The sequence below is a fragment of the Salvelinus namaycush genome, chromosome 17, assembly GCF_016432855.1.
Source record: "Salvelinus namaycush isolate Seneca chromosome 17, SaNama_1.0, whole genome shotgun sequence".
Classification (NCBI taxonomy): Eukaryota; Metazoa; Chordata; class Actinopteri; order Salmoniformes; family Salmonidae; genus Salvelinus; species Salvelinus namaycush.
This window is the reverse complement of record NC_052323.1, coordinates 16,871,905-16,887,592: the sequence shown is the minus strand read 5'-3', so window position 1 is coordinate 16,887,592 and position 15,688 is coordinate 16,871,905. Positions and strand designations below refer to the sequence as shown.

The following is a 15,688-nucleotide window of genomic DNA, read 5'->3' as shown; positions in this document are numbered from 1 at the left end:
CTAAACCATTTGATACTGCCTCTATGTACTGTCTCAAACATCCGCCTGTACTTACAGCATCAGAGCGGTACTGCCAGGGGATGTGTCTGTACACCATCCTAATGATGCCAGCCTGACGACACCTCGCTGCCACACAACGGGTGAACAAGCTCACGCTTCAGGGCCCACTCTTTGGTGGAACATGACAGCACAGGGACTGGATCACTGTTGACAAACACCTCTGTCATGTGGTGCTGGGAGCGCGAGAACACCAACCTGAAGGAAATGGGGGGTAGAGGTGGAGAAGCAAGGGATGACAGATGTAGAGAAGAGGGGAAAAAGGCAAGAGGGGTTATAAAAGTGTACATCTGTCCAAGTATGAACGGGCACAGAGGTAGCCACACCTATGGTAGAACTTTTGAGGGCCAAGTTCTTCTCCAGCCCCCTGTCCTTCACTGCTAAAGCCATTTGCTCCAGGTTCATGGCTTTATCTACAGTGGGCTCGGGTTGGTGCGCCGCCTGGCTCATACAACGGACTGTAGAGGGAGAAGATGGGGATTAAAATAAGAGCACGTAGGAGTATAGAGCAGCTTTAGGAACATGCTAATCAAAATTTTATTTTCATAAACATGATTTACACACATTTGGCATCAACGGAGATCAGTATTTTCTTACCCCATTTGAGATAATGGTTGATTACAGAACCACTCAGCTCGCACATTGACTTAATTCACCCAACACTGCCATCTCGTTCCGTATGTGGTCATATATGATTAAAGTTCAGACTATACTTGATCATCCACTGTAGCGACTCAAAAGAAACCAATTACGGTCGATATTATTCAATAAACATTCGCCTTGACATGTGTGCCGCCATCTTTTACACTTTACATTGACCACTTCCTTTTTCATCACTGACATCCGGTTCAGTGTCCCCTCGCCACAGTGAGGCCCTGTTGCGCTTCACACACATTTACACCACAACCCACTTACCAGATGGAAGTGAAAATAGAATAAAGTCAAATGAAACCAATATTAGTTCATGTCCATAATTTAAGAAAATGGCCTCCTCGCCTTATTTCTACAATAGGAATACCAAGTCAAGAAGTAAAACGTACATCCACACAACTGTAAGAAAAAAAAACAGCTTTAATTTCATTTCAGCCATTGTTTTTACTATCAGTGTGATAAACTAAGACAGCATGATGTGAACCAGGATACAGAGAATGCGGCAGACTAACAGTTGTTCAAAAGCTTGAATATGTTCCATGATCAGTCTCAATGACTAATGAACAGATAAGGCCTGATTACAAACATGAAAACTAGATGGGCTCAAAGGCACACAAATCAACTTTATCTTTGGAAAAACATTGATATTCATTCAGATGGTTCTCTGCTCATATCAGACAATGTGAATGACATGGTTGACAAGTTTCCTTTCCATAATCGTTAACCGTGTCCAAATACGACATAAGAAACTGGAGGTGTTGAGTACCATAAAGGGTCGCTCACATTACCAATAACAAAAGCAGCACAGCCATCATGTCTACTTTGTCTTTCAGACCAGATGTGTTAAGACAACTGGTGTCCTTTATCTTTACAGACTTTGAGATCACTTTCATCATGTGTGAAAGTCAATACCAACCATTTCCTGAGTTATTCAACCAAACAACACTATGAAGATATTACAGTTTTCAAATCATGCTTAGAATGATAAACTAAGAGAATGTGAATGATAAAAAACATTTATTATCTAAAATGTACATTACTGGAAGCAACACATGGTCAGTCCATAGAAGGAACAACAGATATTCTGATCACACAACATGCATGCTGAAATGGGCACATAATCAATAACACAGTGCAAAGTCCTCAATGCATTCTTGGACATTGAACAAGTTCTTCAAAACACCAAGCTTTCAATAAAAAAGAGAGCAATCATTCTCAAATGTGCGGGGGAGCGATAGGTGCAGAGCAAGTGACTGATTGCCAAATGGTTGTTAATTATTCAAACATATTTAAAACGGTCAATAAATTGATCACATAGCCGACGAGGCGTGGATTAGGGAAGAGAAGGCGAAAGGGTTCAGCTTGTAGCCTGTTCCGCTGTAGAACTTATTCTGGAACTCCACCCTAGGAGAGAAAGAAAAATCAACAGACAATATTGCACATAATATATTTTCTCCAATCCTCCAGTCACACACTCCTCTCGTTCACTTATTCTGTCTTTCCCCCCAACCATCTCCCTCCATCCCCCAATCTCTTACCAGTGCAGACGCAAGGCATGCAGGAAGGCAGACAGGCCCTCCATGACCAGGAGGATGGAGACTGTCAGCACAGCAAAGAAGGAAAAGACTACAAACAGGACCACAGATCCCACGTAGCCTTGCCCGTTTAGGGCGATACGCATCACCATCACCCAGAGCACCTCTGACAGCTCTGGAGGGACGGAGGGGGAACACACAAAATAAGAGCTACAGCGAGTTAGTACTATTTCAAAATATGAGTCAGTTTGCGGTGAGTGACTACAAATCAGTGGAGAACGAGGGTGTGTGTGTGTGACTCACGTGCATGTGCAAGACTCAGGGCCCACAGTCGTAGGTAAGAGGCTGTGTTGGAGATGCAGCCTAGACAGTACTCTATGGTGTGGATGGCCTGGTGCATGAACACATCAGCAGCATCAAACTCCTACAGACACAGAGAATGTGATATTTATTAGATTTGTTTTTAAAGAGGGGGAGGAGTTGAAAAGTTGTCAGACTGAGTAATACGTTAAACGTGTCACTAGCTAAGCGTGTCACTAGCTAAGCGTGTCACTAGCTAAGCGTGTCACTAGCTAAGCCTCTGCGAACACAGAAATAGAGCTAGCATAGGTAACACTGTGATAACACCGCCTTTCCACCTCCTCTCTGTGACTCCCCGTCTCCACCTCTCCCTGATGAGCGTTGATGGAATTGTTCTCATCTAACAGGGGGCGGCTCTCTCCTGCCTGGAGGACACAGAATCACACCAGACCAACTCACATACAGAAGAAACAAAGTGATGCTAGATACTTACAATAAAATCAATACACTTAGCAAAAGCTCAGCCAGAGTCAAGTTGCTCACCATGTGCCAGTGGTTCCTCTTGTGGGTGATGTATTGATGGATGGGTTTCCCCAGCAGTAGGACTGGAACAGAACACAGCGCCAGCACCACAAGGACCTTCTGCACCACAATCTACAGTGCAGAGAGCGGGAGTTAGAACGTCACCACAGTGGCAGGTTGTACTTAGGGGTGAGCATGCTACCATACCATTGTTTACCTATAGATTATGTTTTCAAGGATTCAGCAAACATTAAGCATACTTTAAACAATTAAGTATTTTGTAGTGAGCCCGTTGTGTGCCCTTCCATACATATACTGTAACCGTCCCAAACAGTGGGAGGTTTCCCTACAAAACACACACCTGTCCTTTGTAGAGGGGCGGGTTTTCCTTGTTCACTGTGAATAGGAACATGTCTATGAAGTGGATGAGGATGCTGGGGGTGGAGTTAGAGTGGGCCGTGTCAAAGGCCAGCCACTTGAAGATGACCATGAAGACCAGGTAACCAAACAGACACAGCATGAAGAACAGCTCTGGGATCAGTACCAGGAATACACTGCTCAACTGGTTAAAGTGTCTGGAGGGAGAGAGAGAAAGAAAGAGAGATGGGGGAGAGAAGGATGGGCAGAGAGAGATGGGAGGGAGGAGAGAGCGATGGCCGAGAGAGAGGGATGAAAAGAGATAGCCAAAGAGGTGGGTGGGTAGAGGGAATCATAGGTTTAAGAGAAAGGAATGCATAGGCAAAGGTATTGGTTTGAGTAGAGCGAGAGAGAGAGAGTAGGGATAGCAGGAGAGGGACGGTGAGAAAATTAGTAGATTACAGCGATAGTCCCTTGCATTTCATTACACACACACAAACTAACGTAATGTTCCCTCACTTGTAGTTGAAGAAGGACAGACAGACTCCGAAGGTCATGTGGATCACCCCGATGATGACGGACATCTTCATCTTGTAGGAGTTGAGGAACGTCAGGTGGTTGTTGGACAGACCCCAGATCTGAGGACCACACAGCACAGTTACTCATTATAACTGAGTCATGGAAACAATCACAGGGAGAATAGAGAGAGAGAGAAATGAGGAAGAGAGAAATTAGGAAGGGAGAGAGAGAGAGGAGGCAGTGTGGTGGATTTCCATACCGGGTCGATGCCAAAAGGATAGGGTCCTGTAAAAACCCCAGTGATGTTAGGGTCCAGGGACAGGAAGTTGTTCTCTTTAAGAGTTGTTGTACTGAACGAGAGAGAGAGATACAGAACTCAAATATTTGAAAACATACAGGACAATCAGAAAAAGGATTGTGGCGCTGTTACGCAGGTGTGAGTGATGCGGCATGTGTCCCTACCTCCACTCTCCGCTCTCGAACATGGGTCGTACGTGCCAGCCGGAGCTGAAGGGGCTGAGTCCTCTACTGAAACACTCATTGTAGATGGCCCCAGTGTAGACAGAGAACAGTCCCATCAACAGGATCAGATAGCGTCCTCCAAACATCATCCTCCAGATCTACACCACACACAGAGACTTTATATATTAGGACTGTTCCTCTGAATCCGTATAATTGTCAGCCTCTCAATTTAAAGTGTGTTTAAAGTGTGTGTATGAAAGAGTGTGACGTATTTGTGGGCGCAACCTCATTGGTGTTGTTCCTGAGTTTGGGGTCCTTCTCCTCCAGGACCATCCAGAGGGCAGCCAGGAACATCAGCAGGCCGTGACCCACGTCCCCAAACATCACCGCAAACAGGAAGGGGAACGTGATGATGGTGTACACGGCTATGGAGAACGGGAATAAGAGGGTTGAGCGAGAGAACAAATTTCTGAACATTTACATATACTAGAGGTGGTTCTTCCCTGGGTTGGTCTGTTGGAGGGTTGGCGGTTTGAAGTGATACATGTATTGATTGATACCTGGGTTAACCTCACGGTAACTGGCCACTCCATAAGCCTCTACGATGCTCTGGAAGCCGGCCGTGAAGGAGTTGGTAGGGAACAGGGTGGGAGGAGGGGTGGAGCATGGGAGGCGGTTGTAGAACGAGTCCATCCCACTGCCACTCTTCCTCTGATAGGGGGAGAGCCAGAGACAAAATGAAGGGGCTTAAAGTCGTACACTTTTGGGGTACCTTGAAAAATTACATACATTCCTCAGTTTAAACAGCATGACCAAAGACAACCCTCTCTTGTTGCCTTGCATCTTGCTTGGTTACTCAATCTCCCCTTCCCTCTTTCCTTCCCCTCCCTCACCCCTCCTTCTCTCAGGGCACTCTGTAGTTCAGGCAGCTTGCTGACGGGACACCAGGCCTCAGCGATCAGACACTTGTCGGTGACGGAGGGGCTGCAGAGGTTCAGCACAGCCTGGACAGCCTTAGACTTCTGGACCCGCACCTTCCACTGGGGCAGCACGGCTACAGCACGCACCAACAGCTGCTGGAGGTAGTGCTCTGTCTGGGACAGGACCTGGGGTAGGGGGGGGGGGGGGGGGGGTGAAGGAGGACGAGGGATGGATTAGAGATGGAGTGAGGCAAATTTAAAAGTAAATGTTCGCTCACTGTTTGCTGTTCCCAATGTGATTCTTATTGAAGTTGGAGATACAGCAACAAAAATGAAGGTGAATGTGTTTTATACAGTGGTAGTCTGCCTTACAGATTTGATGTCTTCAATTCTGCCCTGCAGTCCCTGGAGAATCTCCTCTCTCTCCGTGGGGCTGTCGGGGTACACAAACGTCTGTGTGTGGAAGCTGGGAATGCAAGTTATTGAGGAGGTGCAAGAAAGACATGGGTTGTTAAACAAGCATAAACATGAACCACTGCAATGTGTAAAATATCACAACGAAGGAGAAGTGGACAGGTTTACTCACCAATCACAGATCTTCTTGACCTTCTGTCCGATCTGATCTCCCCAGTAGGATATGAGGAACACCGTCCACTGCATCTCCCCCTGCCATCACATCAAATATTAGAAGATTTGACTCACTGACCATCTTACTTGCTACTCTACTTTTAGTATAGAGCTCCTCTTCCTTTCTTCCTCTCCTCACCGTGACAGGAAGCTCTAGTTGCTCCTCCATCTCTCTGAAGTCCACGATGATGTAACCACGGCATGCTCGCCATAGCAACCGCTCGAACGAAGGGACTTTCCAGGGGTGGACCACACCGGCCACAAAACTGCAAATGAGAGAGGGATGGGAGAAATTTAAAAAACGAGGTAAGTTGGCACAGAGAGTATGTTGACCAACTGGAAAATGGAAATCAGTCATTGTCCAGAGCCAATGTAAAAAAAGTTAGGTGGAAAGACACTGGCAATCGCTTTGACTAATGAGGTTTACCTGAGGTGGACGTCCTGTCGGTTAGGCTCCAATATGCCTACTGTTTCCAGTGGAGGCGGCGAACCCTGTGAGAGGGAACAATGAAAATAGTTATGAGATTGTAGTTCTCCACTTTAATACATCCAAACAGTAGTTGTAGTTCTGAGGGAGTGGGTCTGGGTGGTGTAGTTCTGACCTGTGAGGAGGTGAGGGAGTGGGTCTGGGTGAGAACCCCTTTGTATTGGCTGAGCTGGGTCATCTGGGCTCTGAGACTGTCTCTGTTCCTGGACACCTCTTTGAGCTCCCTGGCCAGCCTCTCACTCTCTTCCTCAATGGTGAGTAGGTCTCTGGGCTGGGGGGCTGAGGGTGTCGGGCAGGGGGAAGGGAGGGGGCCATGGAGGGGGGGCCACAGAGACCGATTGATCTCCTGCTCCAGGAACGCTGAGTGGAGAGAAGGATGAAAAGAGAGAGATTGAGGGAAAGATGTAAGGAGAGAAAGTCAAATGCATAGGAGACAACTGTCAAACAATTTTCTTGTATTAGGATCGCTTTAATGAGGATCGCCTTGTTTCAGGAGCCGATAGTGAGGGATCTAGATACTTACAGAAGGTTTTCTCCAGTTCCTCACATCGTCTCACCTCCCCCACAAACTTCCTCTGGAAGGAGTTGACATTGGGGTTCAACTGATTCACCACAGAGGGAAGAGTACAACAGACACAGTTAGTTACTCACCAGTTATTCACACGAGGCATTACTACACGTCAGCTAATGTCGCTAATTTCAAACTTAATAGCAAGATGGTAGAGACATTAGTTACAGCTACTGTTTCTGAGACAGTCATTCTTAGTGAAGATACAAGACAAACGAGGTCAGGGGAGAACAGAACTCACATCTCTGAACTCGACCAGGCCCAGTTCTCCCAGTTCACTGACACAGTTGTAGGCTGAACCAGACTGGAGGAAGAGCTGCACCAGGCACACCTCCTCACTGCGGAACATAGAACCCATCGCCACCTAGAGATAGGCCTAGAGGGAGAGGGAAAAGGGGGGAGAGTAAGAAGGTAAAGAGACAGGGAGATGGAAAGGAGATAGGATAGAAACAGTGAATAGATAAAAGTGGTGAGGGATAAGGTGAAGAGAGAGAACGGTATTAGTGTATGGCGGTTGCTTCAAAAATCAGGTGACCGCTGACAGTTACAGATAAGGGAAAGACAAAGTGCATTCTTCCCCTCTGACTAACTGAAAAAGTCACATGAATTGCGACAGTGGAATTTCCACTCAAGCTGCACTTCACAACTAATTAAACTCTGACCACAAGTCAGTGCAAAGGCCTCAATACACCACCCTTGATGTGGGTCACTAAAATAGGTTTAACCACATCGACATTTAGACTGGGGAGAGACTGAACCAAGATCGTCCGTGTACATTTTGGCCAATTGATTATTTATTTAAAAAAATGTTTGTTCCAGTTTTGGCATATAAACATAAAAACACTTGATATTTAGAATTTCACAAGCGGGTTGGGTTAAATGTGGAATGTCTGTCACTAACCAAATGCAAACAAACACTTCCTGTTCCTTCAAAATAGCAGTTCACCCTTAATCTAATTATATTCATCTATAAAGTAATCTATTAATACATCCATCAATCCCGATAGGTATATTTCCCAATGTCTATTTAAGATAGTCTCAACAATTTAATTAATACTTTTGTATCACTATGCTTTGTTTAAGGTTACATTGCATTTTAGCCACCTACCAGCAGTCAAATCCTTGCTTCCTCTGTCTTCACTTCACGGGGTACCAGTACCGAGTCGATGTGCAGGGGTACAAGGTAATTGTGGTTGATATGTACAGTTGAAGTCAGAAGTACACATACACCTTAGCCAAAAACTGAGTATAAATGTATTCACAATTCCTGACATTTAATCCTAGTAAAAATTCCCTGTCTTCGGTCAGTTAGGATCACCACTATTTTAAGAATGTGAAATGTCAGAATAATAGTAGAGAGAATGATTTATTTCAGCTTTTATTTCTTTCATCACATTCCCAGTGGGTCAGAAGTTTACATACACTCAATTAGTATTTAGTAGCATTGCCTTTAAAATGATTGACTTGGGTCAAACGTTTTGGGTAGCCTTCCACAATAAGTTGGGTGAATTTTGGCCCATTCCTCCTGACAGAGCTGGTGTAACTGAGTCAGGTTTGTAGGCCTCCTTGCTCGCACACGCTTTTTCAGTTCTGCTCACTAATTTTCTATAGGATTGAGGTCAGGGCTTTGTGATGGCCACTCCAATACCTTGACTTTGTTGCCCTTAAGCCGTTTTGCCACAACTTTGGAAGTCTGCTTGGGGTCATTGTCCATTTGGAAGACCTATTTGCGACCAAGCTTTAACTTCCTGACTGATGTCTTGAGATGTTGCTTCAAAATATCCACATAATTGTCCTACCTCATGATGCCATCTATTTTGTGAAGTGCACTAGTCCCTCCTGCAGCAAAGCACCCCCACAACATGATGCTGCCACCCCGAGCTTCACAGTTGGGAAGGTGTTCTTTGGCTTGCAAGCCTCCCCTTTTTCCCTCCAAACATAACAATGGTCATTATGGCCAAACAGTTCTAATTTTGTTTCATCAGACCAGAGAACATTTCTCCAAAAAGTATGATCTTGTACTTTTCGCACCAAAGTACATTCATCTCTAGGAGACAGAATGTGTCTCCTTCCTGAGCGGTATGACGGCTGCGTGGTCCCATGGTGTTCATACTTGCAGACTATTGTTTGTACAGATGAACGTGGTACCTTCGGGCATTTGGAAATTGCTCCCAAGGATGAACCAGACTTGTAGAGGTCTACAAATTTTTTTCTGAGCTCTTGGCTGATTTCTTTAGATTTTCTCATGATGTCAAGCAAAGAGGCACTGAGTTTGAAGATAGGCCTTGAAATACATCCACAGGTACACCTCCAATTGACTCAAATTATGTCAATTAGCCAGTCAGAAGCTTCTAAAGCATTGACATCATTTTCTGGAATTTTCCAAGCTGTTTAAAAGGCACAGTCAATTTAGTGTATGTAAACTTCTGACCCACTGGAATTGTAATACAGGAATTGTAATACAAGTGAAATAATCTGTAAACAATTGTTGGAAAAATTACTTGTGTCATGCACACAGTAGATGTCCTAACCGACTTACCAAAACTATAGTTTGTTAACAATAAATTTGTGGAGTGGTTGACAAACAAGTTAATGACTCCAACCTAAGTGTATGTAGACTTCCGACTTCAACTGTACATATAGGAATGTACTGTCTAAAATTTTTACTAGCTGTCAAATCCTCACCCTCTCAAAGCACATTGGGGGAGAGGATTGAAGGTTCCTCTCCTCGGGCCTCCTCCTCCGATGTGCTTTGAAAGAGGCGAGGGATGGAGGAAACAAGGACAGAGGAAGCAAGGATTTGACGGCTAGTGGGCGGGTCTGTAAAATGCAATATAACCATGAAGAAAGAATGGTAATACAATAGTCTCTGTGTGTGTGTGTCACTCCTACTTATCATCTGCCATTTCAAAGCTGTAAATACCAACAGGGTTCCAATAGAGTCCAGGATTAATGGCTACTCATTAAGAACCCCCAGAATCATTGTTAATATCCATTAAAGCACACATGTGATTGTCAATACAATGAGTTTTAGGTCTGTGGCACAACAAACTGGAGTGAGGAGTCTGAATCAGATGACAGGGTCTGTGTCCCTTGATAGGACAGAGGGAAGAGACCCGTGCACTTGTCTCATGAAAACACTGTGATTGCACAACGTGATATACAGGCTACGATCCATGATATTCCCTATAATAAAATACATTGACACAACAATTCAATACAAAGATAAATGATCTCCAAAATGATTTATTCAAATGAGCCTTTTCCTATAAAACCATTCAAAATAGGCTACTAAAGCTTTATTTGGCCACAGTGGATCATTAGCTTCTTTAAAATAAAATAAATGATGGATTGTTTTAAAATCGCATTGCCGACAGTCATTAGGAAAGGCAGCAAAGACCAACTACGTGATTGTTGAGTTGCGTTCAGTGAAAAGTAGAGGCCCAGCCAGGCATATTGCAATATTTCAAAACATAGTTTGAAAGCAAATGGCTATTTGCTGTAAAGAGAAGGAAATGAAAAGAATAGTCTGTCTTTTAGTTATAAAAATTCTCAACTTAACTGAGTGAACAACAGTATAGTCTATTTTATTGGCACCAACAGAGAGCATCAGCAATTTCCCCAGTTAGTGCACGCACACAACCACTCTTTATCATTGTTGGGTCAGTGCCACTTAAAAGATTGTTTTTGGACAATTTCCTCCAGTTTAGATGGATGTCATATTCCATTTGTGTCTTCCCTTCTCGTATTGTATGTTTTTATTGATCCATTTGTCAGGTTCAGCAGGCTACCTACTCTATAATTCGTCAGATTAAAAAAAGATTCTGCTAATGCCTCTAGTCATAAAGTATTTTATAATTGCATGAAATGTATTTATAAAAATAACTATCTTGACATTGATAGATGAACTACTAGCTATTAATAGATGACTAAATAGATAGTAGATTAATATAATGTTAGAAGGGTGATTGGCAAAGCGAAACCAAACCTGAACAGGCTCACAAAATCAAAAAGCCGCAAATTCGTCCAGCGTCAATCAAATGAAAAAGTATTCATTTCGCTGGGAGAGTTGCAGATGTAATCACGAGACATTGTTGTTTGCAACAACGTTGCCCACTATCTTGTCTGTCAAAAACAACAAAGTTGATCCCGTTTTGCCACAACGTTTCCATGCATTGCATTAGACTAAGTTACCACAGAAACAATATAAAAATCAAATAACTTATATTAGGCTAGATATTTCCAATGTCAGCAACTCAAATAGCCCACTAGCCTACAGAATGTCCACATTTGTAGATAGGAAAATATGTTGACCGACCACACACGAATCTATCCTTTGTGAAAGCAGGTAGGAAATATACGACTTTACCTGTTTCCTTCAATCTGTGCAGCTCAATCGAAAACTTTTGTGGTGGCCGCTTGTGAGAGTTGGCTCAAGGTGATAGACCAGAACAACAAACAGCGTCAAACAAATCTGTTTTCACCGGGAAGTCACAAAGTTTCTAAACATACCGTACTGGAGCGTATTAATTTCGCCAATTCTGTTGCAAAACGTTTCTTAAACAGAATCAAATGGGGCGGGATCTATCAGAATGTGTCCAATAGAAACTCACGTTTTCATTGCTAAACTTTTTCCGTTTGCTATGGTTTGAACAAATGATTACACCCCTCCCTGTTTTTGGTGAAATTATTTGGGAAGTACTGAGAGCACTTCCCGTTCGCTGGCTTTATGTCACGTTACTTGTTCTCACGTGACGGTAGATACATTTTGAGTGTCAAATAACCTTCCCCCCATACTTTATTTGCATAGGGGGAGATAGGTCAGAGGCCTGTGGACAGTTGACAAATATACATTTAAAAACATTTAGGATTTTCTGCCCTGCAGGCAAGTATAGTATAAAACGTCTATATTCTTCCCTTATCATCTCAGCCCAAATTTCTCAAGCAAAGCCCTATTCTAAAATCACTGACATGTACAGTGCCTTCAGAAAGTATTCACACCCCTTCACTTTTTCCAAATTTTGTTGTGTTACAAAATGGGATTATCATGGATTTGTCCTTTTTTCAACGATCTGCACAAAATACTGTCAAAACGAGATTTGTTTTTTTAAGTGATGAATAATAAAACACTAATATATCTTGATTAGATAAGTATTCAACCCCCTGAATTTGGGCTCTCCTCCGTGAGTAAGACATTTAAGTGTGTTAATCCTCGCAAGGCTGTTGGCCCATACTGTATCCCTAGCCGCGTCCTCAAACCTGCTCCTTTTACTCTCTGTTCCGAACGTACTAGACGACCAGTTCTTATAACCTTTAGCCGTACCCTTATCCTACTCCTCCTCTGGTGATGTAGAGGTTAATCCAGGCCCTGTAGTGCCTAGCTCCACTCCCATTCCCCAGGTGCTCTCATTTGTTGACTTCTGTAACCATAAAAGCCTTGGTTTCATGCATGTTAACATTAGAAGCCTCCACCCTAAATTTGTTTTATTCACTGCTTTAGCACACTCTGCCAACAGGGATGTCCTAGCCGTGTCTGAATCCTGGCTTAGGAAGACCATCAAAAACCCTGAAATTTCTATCCCAACGATAACATTTTCCGACAAGATAGAATTGATGGAGAATATGAAGCTGCAATCTACTGCAGAGATAGCCTGCAGAGTTCTGTCTTTCTATCCAGCTCCATAGAATATGGAGCTGCAATCTACTGCAGAGATAGCCTGCAGAGTTCTGTCTTTCTATCCAGCTCTGTACCCAAACAATTCGTGCTTCTACTTTTAAAAATCCACCTTTCCAGAAACAAGTCTCTCACTGTTACCGCTTGCTATAGACCACCCTCTGCCCCCAACTGTGCCCTGGACACCATATGTGAATTGATTGCCCACCATCTATCTTCAGAGCTCGTGCTGCTAGGTGACCTAAACTGGGACATGCTTAACACCCCGGCCATCCTACAATCTAAACTTGATGCCCTCAATCTCACACAAATGTTCAATGAACCTACCAGGAACAACCCCAAATCCGTAAACACGGACACCCTCATAGATATCATCCTAACCAACTTGCCCTCCAAATACACCTCTGCTGTCTTCAACCAAGATCTCAGTGATCACTGCCTCATTGCCTGCATCCGTAATGGGTCTGCGGTCAAACGACTACCCCTCATCACTGTCAAACGCTCCCTAAAACACTTCAGCGATCAGGCATTTCTAAACGACCTGGCCCGGGTATCCTGGAAGGATATTGACCTCATTCCATCAGTAGAGGATGCCTGGTTATTCTTTAAAAGTGCCTTCCTCACCTTAAATAAGCATGCCCCATTCAAAAAAAATTGAACCAGGAACAGATATAGCCCTTGGTTCACTCCAGACCTGACTGCCCTCGACCAGCACAAAAACATCCTGTGGCGTACTGCATTAGCATCGAATAGCCCCCGCGATATGCAACATTTCAGGGAAGTTAGGAACCAATATACACAGGCAGTTAGGAAAGCAAAGGCTAGCTTTTTCAAACAGAAATTTGCATCCTGTAGCACAAACTCAAAATAGATCTGGGACACTGTAAAGTCCATGGAGAATAAGAGCACCTCCTCTCAGCTGCCCACTGCACTGAGGCTAGGAAACACTGTCACCACCAATAAATCCACGATAATTGAGAATTTCAATAAACATTTTTCTATGGCTGGCCAGACTTTCCACCCGGCTACCCCTACCCCGGTCAACTGCCCTGCACCCCCAACAGCAACTCGCCCAAGCCTCCCCCATTTCTCCTTCACTCAAATCCACATAGATATTCTGAAAGAGCTGCAAAATCTGGACCCTTACAAATCAACCGGGCTAGACAATCTGGACCCTCTCTTTCTAAAACTATCCGCCGAAATTGTTGCGACCCCTATTACTAGCCTGTTCAACCTCTCGTATCGTCTGAGATTGCCAAAGATTGGAAAGCTGCCGCAGTCATCCCCCTCTTCAAAGGGGGAGACACTAGACCCAAACTGCTACAGACATATCTATCCTATCCTGCCTTTCTAAGGTCTTCGAAAGCCAAGTTAACAAAGATTACCGACCATTTCGAATCCCACCGTACCTTCTCTGCTATGCAATCTTGTGTCAGAGCTGGTCATGGGTGCACCTCAGCCACACTCAAGGTCCTAAACGATATCATAACCGCCATCGATAAGAGACAATACTGCGCAGCCGTATTCATCGACCTGGACAAGGCTTTCGACTCTGTCAATCACCACATTCTTATCGGCGGACTCAACAGCCTTGGTTTCTCAAATGACTGCCTCGCCTGGTTCACCAACTACTTCTCAGACAGAGTTCAGTGTGCCAAATCAGAGGGCCTGTTGTCCGGACCTCTGGTAGTCTCTATGGGGGTGCCACAGGGTTCAATTTTCGGGCTGACTCTCTTCTCTGTATACATCAATGATGTCGCTCTTGCTCCTGGTGATCCACCTCTATGCATACAACACAATTCTGTATACTTCTGGCCTATCTTTGGACACTGTTAACTAACCTCCAGACGAGCTTCAATGCCATACAACTCTCCTTCCGTGGCCTCCAACTGCTCTTAAATGCAAGTAAAACTAAATGCATGCTCTTCAACCGATCCCTGCCCGCCCGTCCAGCATCACTACTCTGGACGGTTCTGACTTAGAACATGTGGACAACTACAAATACCCAGGTGTCTGGTTAGACTGTAAACTCTCCTTCCAGACTCACATTAAGCATCTCCAATCCAAAATTACATCTAGAATCGGCTTCCTATTTCGCAACAAAGCATCCTTCACTCACTCTGCCAAACATACCCTCGTAAAACTGACCATCCTACCGATCCTCGACTTCAGTGATGTCATTTACAAAATAGCCTCCAACACTCTACTCAACAAATTGGATGCAGTCTATCACAGTGCCATCCGTTTTGTCACCAAAGCCCCATATACTACCCACCACTGCGACCTGTACGCTCTCGTTGGCTGGCCCTCACTTCATACTCGTCGCAAAACCGACTGGCTCCAGGTCATCTACAAGTCTTTGCTAGGTAAAGCCCTGCCTTATCTCAGCTCACTGGTCACCATAGCAGCACCCACCCATAGCACGCGCTCCAGCAGCTATATTTCACTGGTCAACCCCAAAGCCAATTCCTCACCCCCAAAGCCAATTTCCTTCCAGTTCTCTGTTGCCAATGACTGGAACGAACTGCAAAAATCACCGAAGCTGGAGACTCATATCTCCCTCACTAACTTTAAGCACCAGCTGTCTGAGCAGCTCACAGATCACTGCACCTGTACATAGCCCATCTAACTACCTCATCCCCATACTGTATTTATTTATTTTGCTCCTTTGCACCCCAGTATCTCTACTTGCACATTCATCTTCTGCACATCTATCACTCCAGTGTTTAATTGCTAAATTGTAATAAAGGTAAAAAAAAAAAAAAAAAATGCTGTTCTATGACTACAGCTCAGCCTTCAACACCATAGTACCCTCCAAGCTAATCATTAAGCTCGTAGCCCTGGGTCTGAACCCCACCCTGTGCAATTGGGTCCTGAACTTCCTGACAGACCGCCCCCAGGTGGTGAAGGTAGGAAACCACACCTCCACTATGCTTATCCTCAACACTGGGCCCCCACAAGGGTGCGTGCTCAGCCCCTCCTGTACTCCCTGTTCATCCATGACTGCGT

At 44.4% G+C, this 15,688-nt stretch overlaps 1 protein-coding gene across 1 annotated transcript; it reads right to left on the bottom strand.

The window, feature by feature from the left end:
* Positions 1-1,108: 1,108 nt before the first annotated feature.
* Positions 1,109-11,610, bottom strand: LOC120062371 (V-type proton ATPase 116 kDa subunit a3-like). The gene is made up of 20 exons (XM_039012294.1): positions 11,375-11,610; positions 7,247-7,381; positions 6,961-7,039; positions 6,553-6,797; positions 6,378-6,442; positions 6,090-6,216; positions 5,910-5,989; positions 5,696-5,789; positions 5,297-5,509; positions 4,964-5,114; positions 4,689-4,828; positions 4,404-4,561; positions 4,201-4,291; positions 3,942-4,060; positions 3,427-3,640; positions 3,087-3,197; positions 2,882-2,968; positions 2,547-2,667; positions 2,247-2,418; positions 1,109-2,112 (listed from the first exon to the last, which is right to left on the bottom strand). Exons 2-20 carry the CDS (start codon positions 7,361-7,363, stop codon positions 2,019-2,021), a joined length of 2,478 nt encoding a protein of 825 aa, XP_038868222.1. The 5' UTR covers positions 7,364-7,381; positions 11,375-11,610; the 3' UTR covers positions 1,109-2,018.
* Positions 11,611-15,688: the final 4,078 nt, after the last annotated feature.